Genomic DNA, 15,526 nt, shown 5'->3' on the forward strand with positions numbered 1-15,526 from the left:
TTCCTTCTCCCCGTGTACTTGCTGTTGTGTCTTATTTCTGTGTGAAATGAAATGCATTTCACTGTTTTTTTCTTATATTTTCATATAAAGACTATTTCTGAGGTTAAATGCAGTTAAAAATAAAACAAACAGAAGCCTTAAACTCACAGAGATGATTCAGCTGGCCTTCCCTTGCTTTGAAGACAAATGTTTGCATTGTGTAGAAGGTTTGTTAGCAGTTGATTGCTCAGTGAGTGATAGGGACGCTTCCATCCCTGCAGGACAGGCCTTCCAAGAGCATCTTCACATGATAGTGGTGAGGCAGGGTCAGACAGCATTCTAGGCAGCATAGCAAGTAAGGTGCTGAATTGTCTCACTCAATCAGTCTTGAGGATTAGGAGTTGCAGGAAGTTCCTAAGGGTGAATTTTCACTGGACACATCATATTCATCCCTTTTCAGTATTCATCTTGGGGAGAAGGGACATCAGTATAAGATAGTAGAATGTATCCCAGCTCCAAGGAAAATGTGTTTGGCATTGGTGTGACCCAGCAGTCTGTTACTAAAGGAAAGAGAGGTGACCTATTTAGGCCAAACCAGTTCTAGACAGCTGAGAGCTAAGTTTTATTTTTCTTGTCTGAACTCCAAATACACTCTTTTATTAAGGTTAAACTAGTTTTGTTTAACCTTAATGCTTGTTTAGTACTGAGAGACTGCAGAGTGACTGGCAGGCTGCAGATGTTCCATTCCCCGGGGAGTGGTGACAATCTGCAGCTGGACAGCCCATCCTCTCTCTATACACCCTCTAGCCATCAAAAGTTCAGAAGTTACCTCCGAGATACCAAGGTCAGCTTTGAAACGAGCTGACACAGACTTTGATTTTGGGAGAGCTGGATCTGGGGGGGAACTTGTTAACCTGAGTATTCTTATGCGGTGTGTGAGTCTGGGGCCGCCTCAGAACAGCAGCAGCAGAACCCACAGCCAGCCAGACAAACGACTTCGATAGGTCAGCTGCTCCCTATCAGCCTTAGGAAGGGCTGCATACCCTCATAAAAAGGGGGAAGGATAATCTGGTAAGACACTCTTTCTATCTTCTAAGCTTTAGATATGCATCTGTAATCTACCTATTTACAGTAGTCTTAGAAACCATACTTCTGTTTTTGTGTCCTTGCCAAAGCATGAATAATCTCAAGATCTAAACTTCTTATAGCTCCCTAAATGAAACTTTGTACTTCTGCTACCTAATAACTGCAGAACAGAATGTTAAATTTGGATAAGCCGTGCTGACATTAAAAACAAAACAACTTGTGGTTTAGAGGTGGGAGTGAGCTGTAGATATTTTAAATGTAGAAATTACCAGAAGAAGGACTCTTTGGGGGCAGTAAGAGTCCTAAGTGATGAACCAAATAGTTCAGGAAACAAATAAAACTACTGAAGTTCTTACAGCTTGGTGAGTTCAGGTCAGTCAACTGTGATAACAGCTCAGGTGAAACAAAGGAATCTCACAGCCTCTTGCAGCTCTGAGAGAAAAGATGATGGTTTTGGTGGGAAGTACAGTGGGCTAGGAATAAATGACCTGATTTTTACTTGCTCACAAGCCAGCGTGATCACTTGCAAGTTGTTTGCCCATTAATGCTGAAGATGTGGTCATTAAGAATACAGCATTTAAGCAGGGTCTAGAAACAGAGAAACAGAATTTTGAGGACAGATAAGGTTTGAAGAAAAGACAATAAATTTAACGTATGAATAGGGTAAAATGTTTGGACTTAGCCAACCTTACAATCCTAAAGACTACAAAAGGAAAGCTTCTGCATATTGGTCTAAACTTATCTCCTGATGTGGCCAATTGTCAGCCCTCCATTCTAATAAACAACTTGTTTTTGTTATTATTATAAAAGTATTAGGTGTAGTGACATTCCTAAAGGGTTGATCTTTTTTGACACATACAGCAAGAATTTAGATTGTACAAAGAATACAGTGTATTCTCCTCCCTAGAACTGTGTAACAATTCTAATAATAGAATGATTATTTTAAAATCAGACAGATTAAGGTTAAATCAAGAGGAATGCTTTCAAATACTGGCCATATTTTTTTACTTGCATGCTACAATGGAACGTTCTTCTATTTAATTTAAATTCTTTCATCACTGTAATTAATGGTTTGATTCCTGTGCCATATTGTTATCATGATAAAGATTTTTGCTGTTTGAGAAATAACAAATGTATAATCAAGGGATAGAAGAGATTAATAGACACATATGAAATTTGTTATGAAAAGTGGCTGTGGACAGCAAGGAATGAGAGGAATCCACTGGGAAATGTTCACAGTGGCCAGTGTGGGGCTGCTTAGTCATTGCTGAAACACCTGGTGACTTTGTTAAGGCACCATATTAGGTGGAGTTAAAACTAATACAAATCAGCTCAGAGCCCCAAGGAATTACCTGGTTTTTCTTGTAAATGTTCCAGGGAAAGAATCATCTGATCATCCTCCAAGATACTAATTTGATGTCCAGGGCATTGCAATAACTGGCATTTCAAGTGCTCCTGCCTGGATGGATTTTCTGTGGGAAGAATTTAAGATCTAGGTTTGCCAGTTCTTTGAAATCATATGTTTGTGCTGAACTTGACTCAAAAAGTTGCCCTATTGGGCAGAAACAGAACTGTTTTCAACTTAAAGCAGCAAAGTGGAGACGTTTTTGTTTGCAGGTTTAGGCTTTTCACACTGTAGCAGGTTGGTCTCATTTTAGCTTTCCCGGGGCTTTCCTTTAAATGTAGCAATAAGGAAAAATTGCATTTCTGATAACTTAGAGTGCACAGATGTTAAATGCCAACTTCTATGGATATGCTTGATATGAAGGAGTGTGCTTCCTTGCTGTAGGTGTTGTTTGCTTTGAGTATATCTCATGCACTCTTTCTGGGTGAAAGGAACTCGGTATCTATCGATATTTTCATGTTAAACATCTGTTGTGTTTTCCCGTAGGAGCGTTTCACTAGATCTGTTTACTTGCACTGATACATGGTCAAACATACTGCTGTGTTTCCCCAGGGGAACACTCTAGTTATGCAAACCAAAGCATGGATCTGTCCCCCTGTTCCCCAGCTGCACTGCGGTTTGCACTCCTCAGTACCCAACTGAGCTCTGTGCCATATTCTATTATGAAATTGCTCATGTAATTGGTCATAGTAGCTCACAAATACAAATAATTTCAGTCTGCAATTGTGTACTGATTTATAGATGAGCAGGGGGCTCAGGTTTGTGTGGCTCTTTAGTTTTGAGGAGTTGCACTTCAGAAGTACTTGTGTGAGGGCTGGGGTGGAGAAAGGGCTTGCAGTAAGTTGGGTGATGGGATTCCACTAAGGCAGAGGCATACCTGGGGCCTGAGCAGGGCTTGTATACTCTGGCCATATGGGAGAGCTTTTAAGTCCATTATTACTTGTTTGCTGTGGCTGTGCAACTTCCTCTTCCCCTTTGTACACAGTTTTTCTGACATGCTGTCACTGCCTCCATCTCTCCTGACAGAGAAAGCGGAGAACACGATACAATTTCCTACCTTCTGTTGTTGAGTTGGTTGTTTAAAGAGAGAGAATTTCCCTTGCACGATGCCAGAAAAGACTCTGTATCTGCCAAGGTTCTTTGTATAGAAACAACTGTTAATATAAACAGGCTTCCTCACAAATACCCAGGCAGTACAAATGACCACAGTGGGACAAAACCACTTCGGAAGTGAGGGAGTTCTGCCCCTCCTCCCCCACCCCTTATTCCAAGGGTCTTAACAAATTCACTGAAGGGGATGACCATTTGTCATCCAGAGAGGCTTCTTATGGTGAGGCATCTTCTTGCATTTCAGCTTTCAGGTAATTTCTCTCCCTTTCAATAGTTTTTCTGAGTGCAAGCCAGTTCTCTGCCTGTGTTGGAAGAGGAGCCCATGCCACCTTTTTGTCATACCTTGGCCTGAAGTAAGGAAGTAAGCAGTGGGAATTAAACACTGTTCTTCATTTGTTTATTTTATTACCTCACAAAGGGTAATCTTCTCTGCCAGTATTGCATTATGCTTTCTCCATGCTTCTGTTGAGCATTTTATAAAGTGCAAGTAGGTAAGGACACTCAGTTTCTTCTGGAGAAACTTAGCAGCTTCAAGCCAAGGGCCCAAATAAGGATGGAGCTGTGGTGCTTGGGCATCTCTAGGTAATTTAACCTTATAACTGCTGCTAAGCCTTCAGTAGTGGAGTATCCCTTGGTTCTCCAGCATTAATTGCAAGACCCAGAGGAGTGGTGGTATTTGAAAACTGGAGAGGAAAGAAAGCTTTAAGGCTCCAGAATTAGAGATGCGCAGAAGTGCTGCCTTGCGTCATGTTGCCATGTTCCCCTGACAGCACTGTCCTCAGTGTTTTCTGCATTTAGCTGCTAGGTTTGATAACAGGAACAGCTTGTGTGCAATTTTGCAGTGTTCAGTTTTACATTTAACAGAAGTGTAAAGTTCAGTGTCACGGAATTTCCCTGCTTGGTTGTTAAGATAACTTGGTACAGTTCAAAACTGCGCAGCCTGAATTGTAGGCAGAAGCCTTCCTCCCCCAGGTGAGTATGTTTAGGGCTTCAGAGCTGTCCTGGCCCTTCTCCCATGAAATCTGCAACAAAAGGTCTCCTCTTGGGGTCTACCATATTTTATTTTAATTCAAATTATTTGAAGTAAAACTATATAACAGAATGTAGCTTTATAGATCTTACAATGTTGTGAAAGAAAAAAGCAGTAAAAATCACATGGGCCAGCTCAGGGACTTGTTTCTTTTGAAATAACTGATGACATAAAATCCCAGACCAAAAGAGGTGGGAGACGCAAGGCATCTGGCAGACTTTACAGTCCTGGGGGGTCGGCAGGCGCAGCACAGCCTGCTGCAAACAAAGGCCGAGTGTTTTGCTGATACGATTGCAAAACATATGTTTGCCCAGGACTGTTATGATCTTGGGAATAGGCAGGAGGCCAGATTTCTGCAGCAGCAGCGCACTTAGTCACACAAATATCTGCAAAATGTGAACCTCCTGCGATTTCTCGGTTTAAAAGCCGTAATTATTTTGTTGCTTAAAGAGAAGGTAGAAACTCTTGCATAAGGAACAGGACAGAGGGGTGGAAAGCATCGCCCGAAGAGCGTCTCTGTGCCGGGGAGGAAAGCGGAACGGAGCCGATGGGTCCGGGGCTCGAGACTGTTCTGCCGGGCCGGGGTGGACTGGACGGGGGCTGCCGTCTCTTGTGCCCCCGCCCGGGGCATTTCGTGCCACTCCCGGGCACAGGGAACAGCCCCGGGGTCCCGGCGAGGCAGGGCCCCGGCCGCCGCTCCGCCCCTGCGCCGGGCGGGCGGGACGGGGCTGGCACCGCCCCGGCGGCGCTGGGGCAGAACCCAGCGGGGCTGCGAGAGCGGCGAGCCCGGCCCCAGCCCCGCAGCACCGGCCGGATGGTGGCGAGGCCGGGCCGGCAGCACCAGGTACTCGCGGGTGGCCAGGGTGCCCCCAGGGGCGGGGGTCTCTCTGCCCGGGCGCATCCCCCAGAGAAATCCCTGCTGGAAGGGGGGGCGGGAGCCCGGGCAGTCCCCTGCGGATCATCCGCGGGGCTGAGGAGGCAGCAGCGGCGTTTCCCTGCGGGCTCCTCGCTCGGAGGAGGTTCGGGGGTTCGCAGGTCCTGTTCAGCCAGGGATAAGCAGCTGCTGCCCGCGGTGACAGCGCAGATGCTGTCGCCATCCTCCGCGACGCCCCTACTCCCAGGAGAGCTGTGTTCCGCTGAGGTGTGTGGTAACCGGGTACCTCTGCAGAGTTCTCGGGCTCGTCCAGGTGGTTTTTGTCTGGGAATTGCCCGGCGTTCACGTCGTTCTTACATAGATTTGGATTATCCTTTTGAAACAGTAAAGCTGGTCTTGTGTTTCTCATGGAGAAGAGCGGGCTGTACTATAAACAAATGCAAGTCAAGAGCATTATTTTGGGCAGTAATAAACCTGCTGATTTGGATCTCTCTTGTAAAATTTCTTAGTGTAACCACGTTAAGATTCTTCTTTTAAAGGAAAATTTTAAATCCTCAGAACTGGTGTAGGTTGTGGCAGAGCCTGTTTTGTATTTTTCTGCTTTAGAGTAACCCAGTACTTCATGGATACACATGGATACATATATGTGAATATATGCTTTGCTTTGACATAATCCAGCAGTACAGTCTATGTAATGCAAACAGTTAGTGTCACATTTAGACTGTTTCCTTCTGTGTCCAATACCAATTGATTGGTATTTAAATAGTGTTTACAGCAGGGAAATTGCAGGCATTCATTCGAAATCCTTTGCCCTTTAATGCTTTCTGTTTCAATACAGAAGTGCCATATTAAAAAAGCTAGGCACTAATCATTGAAACTCAGCCTCAGTTTCAGTGAGCTCATATCAAAAGTAAATTGGGTTGTGGACTCTAGGCAGTTGTGCCACAAAACCGCTTCAGAAAGCGCTGTTAATGCTGAGTAAGAGTAGGTAACACATTGGCAGGCACCTTGAGACTACTGCAGCTGGACCTGCTTGTACCACTCAGTCCTAGAAAATGACCAGAGATGAGGTGCTAGAGATGGAGGCAGAGGAGTCTGGGCTTTGCTTCCATTCCTGCCATTGTGAACAAGGTGTGTGATCCTGGACACACTCTCCCTTGCCTTGATTTCTGTCTTGAATCAAATCACATAAACTAGATGGGGATGTTTTTAAAATCGGGTATTTCAAAGGACTTTGAGACGTTCAGAGAAATTATAATGAAATTAAATTCATGTAAGAATAACATACTCTATATGAAAGAGGAACAGTTCAGCATTTGCCATGCTCTAATTCCAGTGAAGAGTGGTAGGTCTGTGTAACAAAGAGCTTTGTAACAGAGGGGGAGTACTTGTTCCCAGTTCTTTAAATCCGTACAAGTGGAGACATGTCTGTTGCTTCAGCTGAATGACAGTCTGAAATACCCAGCAAACGGAACCAGTGCAAAAATTTAAAAGTACATGAGCATTTATAGGATAATTTTTTTCTGTCATTTTAATGTGAATCATGGTTTGTTTGGGAAAGCCACAACAATTGCAGCTACTTCAGGATTTAGTAAAAAAGTGAAATAGGAAAAATGTGGGGCCAGCTCTGCATAGCCCCACATTTAGAATATATGTAGCATTTCTCTGTGTGTAGGAAAAGAAATATATTTAATTACCACCCTTTGTTCTTAATTCCCTTCTTCCTGAAAGTTTTCTGACCAGTGTGGAAACTTCTGTAGCTACTGCATTTAGCAGAACTGAAAATACAGTTTTTAAGCTGAGTATGTATCAGCTTGGGGACAGCTTGTCCTGTGGGGCCAGTCCTTGTTGTTAAAGTCCTAAACAAGGAAACTTTACTTGTAGCCTCAGTGTCACCACCAGTGAGCTTTTGCTGTTGGTGGCCTTTAAAGGGGAAGCAGGAACCAGACAGTTCACAGTGAGTGAAGCAGCAGGAGCAGCATGAAGCCTCTTAGACTGGTAAGTGCCAAGTTTCCCTTGGAAATGCTGCACAACCTTCTTGGACACTTATATCCTTAGGGGCATTTCATCCTATAAGCTTATAAAGCCCTGAATGGGTATTTTTAATGCCCATGCTTCAAATGCTCATCATATTATACTGAGTTGAATTTTCAGCACAGGCATGCTGGAGGAGTTAATTCTGCTGGGAGTTTGTGTTGAAGAGTTTTTAACTCACAGCTCATTGTGCCTTTCTTAACCCTAAGCTTGGGTAGGAAAGCACTTAGATTATGTAAAATGATGACTGGTTATCTAGAAAAAAAAATGTTACCTCCAAAAAATTCAATCTCTTTTTCCTTCCCTAGTTCACTACAATAGATTGTTTTATATTGTATTACGGGGTGTGATTTTCATATAATTTTGTTTGAATCTAGCAGGACTTAGTGCTTAATCAGGACATAGATGATTCAGATAAAGATGTTAATTCAAATGTAGTTTAGTGAAGTAAATTGGTAATTACAATTTTACTTCACCTGTGGCTTTTCTACAATAAAATGTTCCCTGTGCCATTTAGAGAAGGCCTAAGTAGGTACATAAATAAGTCTTTCTGGTAGATACAAATCTAGTAGACTTGATAGTGGTACTGACTGTACTTGAGGGGAGCAAAATGACTCACTGTGCTAACACCAGGGAAGCAGTCTGAGTGAGCATTGTGGCTCCAGCTCATCAGTCCTGAATGACTGCAAATTAGCAGTTTGGTGAAGTCCCCAGATTCATTGGAGAAAACTACCATGGAGTTTTGGGAGAGGTTTTGTGATAAGGGGCAGAGCTCTAGCTTCAAAGAGTGGGGGACCAACAAGGATCTGAAAAAGCATTTTAGGCATACAGTGGAGGAAGAATTGTAGCTTAGGTTAGATAGCTGTTCCTGTTCCAGAGGCTCTGTGACCTGGCTTGTAGCTTTGTTCCGTTTTCAGTGTTTCTAGGTGAAATTGAAATTTCTGATACTCTGTGTCTGCTTAGACTGTGACTTTTTTTTTTTAAAGAAATTCAGAACCAAAGCAGATAATGTTCTCTTGCTAGCAGAGGTAATGTGTGTACTGTTAGTGTTTACAAACCTCTTCTACACTACTGCAGTTCAATTTTTGATCTCAGGCTTTTACATAAATTTGACAGGAATGATGTTCCTGTCAAGAGGCTTTAAAAAGCTACGTAAAAATTGGGATGGATCAACAGCTGTAAGATACAGAAAAGCTCTACATTGTGTGAATTTACACATTTGAGGCTTCAGAGTAGTCTTCCCTGAGCATATATGTGCAGGCAGTACAGACTTTTTGGTCTAGTCGTCCTTGTGGAGTTGGATGTGCTAATTGAGCCAGACTGGTGAGAGTAAGTGGTGACTGGGAAGTATATAATTAAGCTTGCAGAGTTGTCTCATTAACTTTTCTGTCTCAGTTCTGCAGTGCTGTTTCTTGGTGTAAATTTGCATAAAGCATTTCCTGGCTGAGAAGTCTCTGAACAGGCACACAGTCTGATAGTTAGGGCATTAGCCTGTGACTTCAGAGATCTCAGCTCAAGCCACCAGTCTTCTGTAGCAGCTTCTCTAAGATGTGTAGGTTTTCCATTTCTGAGGGATTTTTTTTCTAGATTGGAGATAATATACTTATCCTACCTCACAGGAATCTTGCATTATCTAAATGCATGACATGTGATGCTGGGCTGATATAGCAATGGTGAGGGATGTGTAGATTGGGAAATGATGGGTACCTGGTGAGCTAAGTCCCCATGGAAATAATAATAGTGGCTGTACAGAAATACAAGTTACATACATGAGGGGAAAGAGGAGGTTTTGCTGTGTTTTTCAAGGTTGTCCCTGTCAATACAGCAATACAGCACTGACATGGCTAAAGTCTTGCTTTTCTGTCAAGGTATGTCTGGAAGGTGAGCAGCGGAGTGGATTGCCATCCAGCAAGGCCCACCTCCTTCCATTAGCTTGAGCTTCTGGGTGTTCCACCTTTGGTGCTCAGCTTTGCAGCCACCTGAGTTTTATGTTCTGGCTTTGAAGATGGAGTGCGTCTGATGCATCACCTTCATCATTACTGTTATTGTTATTTATTTGCACCTAAAGCCTCAGTTGTGGTTGGCTTTCTGCTGAGCTTTGAGCTGTATTCAGCTGCAGAGTTTCTAGACTGAATGAAAGTGGTGTGGTGAGGTTGGCAAACAGGAGGAAAGGAGCCAGGAGAAGTTTGATGCAGAGAATGTGTCACTAAGTAGGTCACTTTAGTGTGCAGTTCTGTGGTCTGGAATTGCATGAAAGTTGCCTATACTTTTGGAGTAACCAAACGGAATACAGGCTTTTTTCCAGATGCTGCTTGTCCTAGACACAACTGCTTCACCAAGTGCTTGTTGGTGCTTCAGGTGAGATAGTGCTTTAAGAGAATGGTGCAGGAGAGAGATGTAGTGATGTGTCTGGTCAGGATGCAGGTCTTGCCTTTGAGAGGGAGAGTGTTGCTCCCTGACTTCAGTGTATTTGGCAGATGGAAGTTTAGTGAAGGGTGTCATGAAACATAGAAATATGTTCAGCACAAAGGAGAGATTCACTAGGACTGTTTGGAGAATTATTGCTGTGTTATCAAGTAGTTGAAATTCTGGGATGCTGGAAGTACACAGCTATTTCTGATGTACTAGGAGAATTTGATTAAATGCTGCTTCCAAAAATGAGAGAAAAATAGTTTTTGGAAGGTCTGCCATAGCTGGTAACTCAAGAACAAGTTTTCAAAAGGCTTCTAATGGGTCAGATTTTACACAGCTCTTGTGACTGTGTTAAGCATGCACCTCATGGCAAGTTGCTTCTGTTCTCAGCAGCCTCTGGAAGAAACTCCTGTTTTGCAGACGGGAAACAGGCTCATCTTCAGAGAGCTTTTGTTACGTCTCTGTCACAACAGAGCCTTGACCCCAAGCTTCTCAAGTACTAGGCTGGTGCCATGATATCAGGGGGATGATGCCTCTCCTGATGGAAAACAAAGCAACTCATTTAATTGTTAAAAAACCTCTTAAGTCACTCTGCAGCCAGGGTTTGGATGGTTGAGTAATATAACCTGTTACGTGCTGTGTAATTGTAAGTTTGACCTCTGTATGCTTTAATAAAAAGAAGTGTATTGATTGTGATGTATTTTAGATTGTGAAGCAAAATACACTAGCAGTCTGCTGATTTCAGGTTCTTAAATCTGAGTTTGGGGTTTTTTTTCTTCCTCTAACTGTTCTGGGAAAAGGAAAAACTAAAAAACAGTTGTTCAAGAATTAAACTTCAAGGTATTTGTCTTGGAGGGCTTGATCTGGCAAACTGCAGACATCTGCTAAATTAAATCCTGTTTACAATTTAAGTGATCTCTCTTTTTGCTTGCTGTTGTTTGGCTCTGTTTATTGAGTGTAGTTATAGCCAAAATAAGTAGTTTTCTGAAGTTTTAAAGAGAGGTGTTGATAAATTCCATCCTACAAGTGGCATTGCTTAGCTGACAGGCAAAATTTGCTTGTATGTCTTGGGACCCATTGCAGGAAAAAGCGACACCGAAGGGAAAAAGTGAAAAGACTATTTGTAAGAGATGCCCTTTGATCTTATTTTATCCAAGTAAGACTTGAGAAATGAAGGCATCTGACTTTGGGATTTAAGGAGACTGTCAGAGTCTTAAGAGTTTGGCAGTTGCCACTTAGGCCTGCACTCATTGTTTCCAGCTCTCTGAAGTTGCTTTTTAAACTTTGGGGAAAGTTCAGGAAACAGTAACTGATTAATAAAATTGCTTTTCGTTCAGTGAAACTTGTGCAAACAGAAACCTCAGCTAAAGAGAAAAAAAGTGCAGTAGTGAGTGCAACCAGTATTGCACATTTTAACAGCTTTTACCTATGTGGAGAAAATGTGGCAAAGTTAACAACTGCATTTGGCAGGCAGCTCTTGGGGCATCATCTACTCTGAGGCCTGGACCAGCTGAAAGTGCCCCTCGGCTCTGTACGGCCTGAACTGGCTCAGTCCTTGGTATTTATTCATCTGAACCTGCTTGAGAAGTTGGTATCGTCACAAAATGGTTGGGTTTGGTATAGAACAGAGGCAATGCATGTGTTCTAAAAGATGACTGGGAAAGAGGGCACAGATAAGGAGCCCAAACCATCAGTTTATATAATGCCTAGTGTTTAGCACTCAGCTCCATCCTCAGCTTTAATCCCACGTTGTCTCCCTCCATCTGTAAGAGTGCTATGCCATCAGCTGGCAGGGCTCCCATCTTTCCTGGGGGAGCCAAGCTGCTCAGTGGGGAGTAATCCCCTCAGGAGAGCTGGTTTGCAGCGAGTGCCACGCACACGGCAGAGGAGCCTCTGCAGCGATGGCATGGGGGGCATGTGTGAAAGTGTGAGGTGAGGCCCTGTCCTGCCCTGGTACCTGCCCCCTGGAACCTGCTGTGCCTTCTCAGCGGGCTGCTCTGTGCTACAGAGACTGCCCTGGAACACACGGCTCCCTCCCTTCCAAAGGGAACAGTGTCAACTGACAGGACACAAATGCACCCAAGTCTTCCATGTGTTTGCTCCTTGGCTGCAGGAAAGGCCCAGGGTGCCATAGGCCTGTTAGAAAGCTCCATCTGGCTGAAGGAGAGGACAAGTAATGAACTGCCAGGGTTATCCACCCTCACCTTCCCTGCAAGGCAACATATCACACAAGTGGGTGCAAGGATGTGGCTGCGGATGTTCTGATGGAGCAAATTCCCCTCCCTCCCTCCTTCCCTGCAAATGTGAATAGCTTTTTATCCTATCTTGAAAAGAAAGCAGATGCAAATGTAGATCAGGTACTTTCAGCAGTTTAAGTGCTCTTTGAGGTTGGGAAGAAGAAATCTGATTAGGGTTACAGCTGTTTCATTTCCTGACAGATGCACAGGGTGTTGTGTGCTGGCGAGCTGCGGATGTACACACACAGCAGCCTCGTTTTGTATCAGTGGCATAACCACACAGCAGCCGGCATGTTCGGAACTCCTTGTCCTGGACACCCTGCCAAAATATGCTTTATGCAGAATTTTCTGTGAACCAGCCTGTAGTGTGTTTGTGTGTGTGTGTGTGCATGCATATAAATTTGTGTGTGTTTTCTTTGGTTGACAGGGCCTTTGTTGCTGAACTTTTTGTTGCTGGAGCAGGGCAGTGTGCTGTAAACAAGCACAGCTAATTATAAAGCACTTGTAGAAAAAATGATTTGCATTTGTACAAACAGTACTAGTAAAAGTGCCCGTGCAAGAGTACCACAAGTACCCAAATAAGCCCAGCTCTGAATGGAGAACTCTTTTCTTTCTTGCAACCACAGCTGAAAAGCTGTTTATAACTAAATGCTGAGGTGGTGTAATTTTCTTTTCTAGGAACTTGGAATAAGAATTCCTAGACCACTGGGACACGGACCAAGCAGATTCATCCCTGAGAAGGAGGTGTGGTAGTGTTTTCAAGTACATAGTGAACTTTATGCTTTTAAGGAACATCATTTTATAGTAGTAGCCCACAGTGGTTTCAGGACAGCTGCTGATCTGCAAAACATTTTCAGGAGTGATCACATTCAGTCCTGAGACTTTGGCCACAGTTCTAGTGTACAGAACAGCGAGAGCCTTGGGGAGCTTTGGAATAGTTATGACCCCTCCCATGCTGCTATCTAGTATGAGAGAAACCCAATACTGTTTCCTTGTGAACATCCGGATGTAATTTCCTACTGGTCCACAAGGTACCTGCCCCTCTGCTCTGGGATTGCTTTTTCCTGAGCTGCCTCTACCACTCTGAAGAGTCTGAGAAGGTTCAGAGTGCTTTGGATGAGCATTTCTGCTGCTTATCTCCTGATTGTCTGGTAAGAGAATTTGGAGTAGAGGAAAAGTTAGTAATATGCCTGTGGTTTTCTAGGAATTTTAGTCTTTTTCAATTTCCTTCTTTTTCTCTCTTGTAATCTTAGCCAGCTTTTTGCTTCTTTCCCTCTTTTTCCCATAGTAAAAGTGATGATTCAATTAGCTTTTAGTTATAATAAACTAAGATCAGCCTGGGGTATCCAAGAAAGTGAAGGTGAGACTGTTAAAAATGAGAAGTCAGTGTTGTATTAGAGAGAGTCTAAAGCCAAAAATCTCCTTTTGCTGGTATAACCACTTGTGATCTCCTAAATGAGAGGTTTTACAGGGATTTAATGTGCCTTATGTGCACTGATTTAATGCCATTAATAGATTTATAGTATAATTCCTTTCACTTGGGGCCTCTGGGTGCTGTGGCAATGTATTTATTTGCTATTTTATTGGTGGAACTTGGACAATATTGCTCATTGCTCCTTCTCTGCAATCAGACAATTCAGGTGGGAAAGGAGGACGCCACGATGCACACGCTGTTTGCAGAGTCTTTTGCCACGCTGGGCCGACTGGACAACGTCACCTTGGTGATGGTTTTCCACCCGCAGTATCTCGAAAGCTTTCTCAAAACTCAGCACTATCTGCTGCAGATGGATGGCCCGCTCCCGCTCCATTACCGGCACTACATCGGCATCATGGTACGCACCCGGCACAGCCCCGGCCCTGCCCCAGAGCAGCTGCTGCTGCTTTGCAGTTTCTAGCTGGAGAGGCGTTTCACCAGCAGCTAAGGGAAAAGCAGAGTAGGTTTTTTGGTGTCTGCTTTACAGATGGTTTCAGGAGATCAGCACTTTATATTCACAGTTTGCTAGGACTGTGAGAAAAAAGGGGAAAAGCATGCTATAGAAATGAGATAATTGTTTGTTATTGGCTTCCTTACTATCTCAGAAACTGTTTCTCAAGAAAGCTTGTTTTTGTATCTGTGTCCTGTCACATACACTTCTCCTAACTCAATAGTTGGTCCCATTGTGCGTTTCTGAATAATGTAAATTCTGAGCAAGTTTTCTGCCAAAAGTGGTTGATTTCTAATTTTTAATCTGCCAGTTGATCTTTGCTTGGTGAAATTGAATTAAGGTTTTGGGCTGTGTCTTAGTTTGATGTAGAAAGTGTTGGAGTAAATGATACTGGGCCTTTCTTTGCTGAGAAGCTGCCTGTAGTCTCTCTTGCCATATGCAATCTAAAATCTGCTTTTGATTGTTGCTGGTAAAGTTCAGCTAGAGGCAGCTTCTTCCCCCTGGGGAGTAGGATGCAGTATGGATTACTTGCTTCAGGACATGCAATAAATCCATGCCTGTATTTCTCCCTGGGTATAGGCATGTTGCACCTGTAGCCAGCATAACGACGGTGTCTATGAACAAGGGATATTTATGTTGCGAGAACAATAATCAAAACAAGCTCATGTGTTCATCTCAGAAATCTTCTTTTACTTGAGTCTTTGATCAGTGCAACTCTTATTCTTTGATGTTTTGAGGAAATGATGCCTTACAGTATTCGTCATAAAGTACTACCTTTCTGTAATTGTTTTCTGTATCACACTGTTTTCCTTTCTAGGCTGCAGCACGACATCAGTGCTCTTACCTTGTTAACCTCCACGTGAATGACTTCCTTCATGTTGGTGGAGACCCTAAATGGTTGAATGGTCTGGAAAATGCACCTCAAAAATTGCAAAATTTAGGAGAACTGAACAAAATGTTGGCTCACCGACCCTGGCTTATCACCAAGGAACATATCGAGGTAGGTCTCTCACGGAGTTATGTCAATGTCGCCTTTTTTCAGGCAAACAATCACAGATTCTTGGATTCAGAGCCAGACAGGGTGAAAGATGTTCTGTGGTGATGACTTTGATTTCTGTGCTATATCACTGCATGATCTAGTATCACTTGTGCCCTGTTGTAAAACTAACAGGATCATAACTGCTCTTAAATGAGTAACAAATTTCATGTACAACACCCTGAAATTTCTCTGTCACATTGGAATTCTGTTGGTGCAATGACGATGTGCTCAGGTGTGCACCTCCCTCCTCAAGCTTTCAGTAGCCAGAACCCCTGGGTGTTTCTGAGTTGCTGCCAGAGGTCAGGCAGAACACCAGCCACATTTTTGTCTGGCTTGCTGCCAGTTCAAGTGCTGAGTTTTCAGGTGGGTTGGAGAGAGGAGGCTGGCAGAGCTGC

General features: G+C 43.5%; 2 protein-coding genes across 8 annotated transcripts in view; one reads left to right on the plus strand and one right to left on the minus strand.

Annotated features, from left to right (window-relative positions):
• SESN1 (sestrin 1) overlaps positions 1-15,526 on the plus strand; it is a 78,003-nt gene that overhangs the window by 55,687 nt on the left and 6,790 nt on the right. For 2 of the 5 annotated variants that reach the window (XM_009093096.4, XM_018917696.3), the window contains exons 2-4: positions 12,846-12,911; positions 13,799-13,999; positions 14,910-15,092. In XM_009093096.4, the coding sequence (XP_009091344.3) occupies positions 12,846-12,911; positions 13,799-13,999; positions 14,910-15,092 (450 nt within the window). Of the gene's footprint in view, positions 1-5,318; positions 5,455-7,410; positions 7,483-12,845; positions 12,912-12,937; positions 13,319-13,798; positions 14,000-14,909; positions 15,093-15,526 lie in introns of those variants that run through there. The other 3 variants (XM_018917681.3, XM_009093104.4, XM_009093112.4) reach the window with 3 other exon arrangements.
• The window catches only part of ARMC2 (armadillo repeat containing 2), an 81,111-nt gene continuing 71,345 nt past the window's right edge, over positions 5,761-15,526 (minus strand). For all 3 annotated transcript variants that reach the window (XM_018917652.3, XM_018917649.3, XM_050973132.1), the window contains one exon: positions 5,761-5,906. The gene's annotated coding sequence lies outside the window, so the exon portion shown is untranslated. The remainder of the gene's footprint in view (positions 5,907-15,526) is intronic.

This window comes from Serinus canaria, chromosome 3 (genome assembly GCF_022539315.1).
Source record: "Serinus canaria isolate serCan28SL12 chromosome 3, serCan2020, whole genome shotgun sequence".
Taxonomy (NCBI): domain Eukaryota; kingdom Metazoa; phylum Chordata; class Aves; order Passeriformes; family Fringillidae; genus Serinus; species Serinus canaria.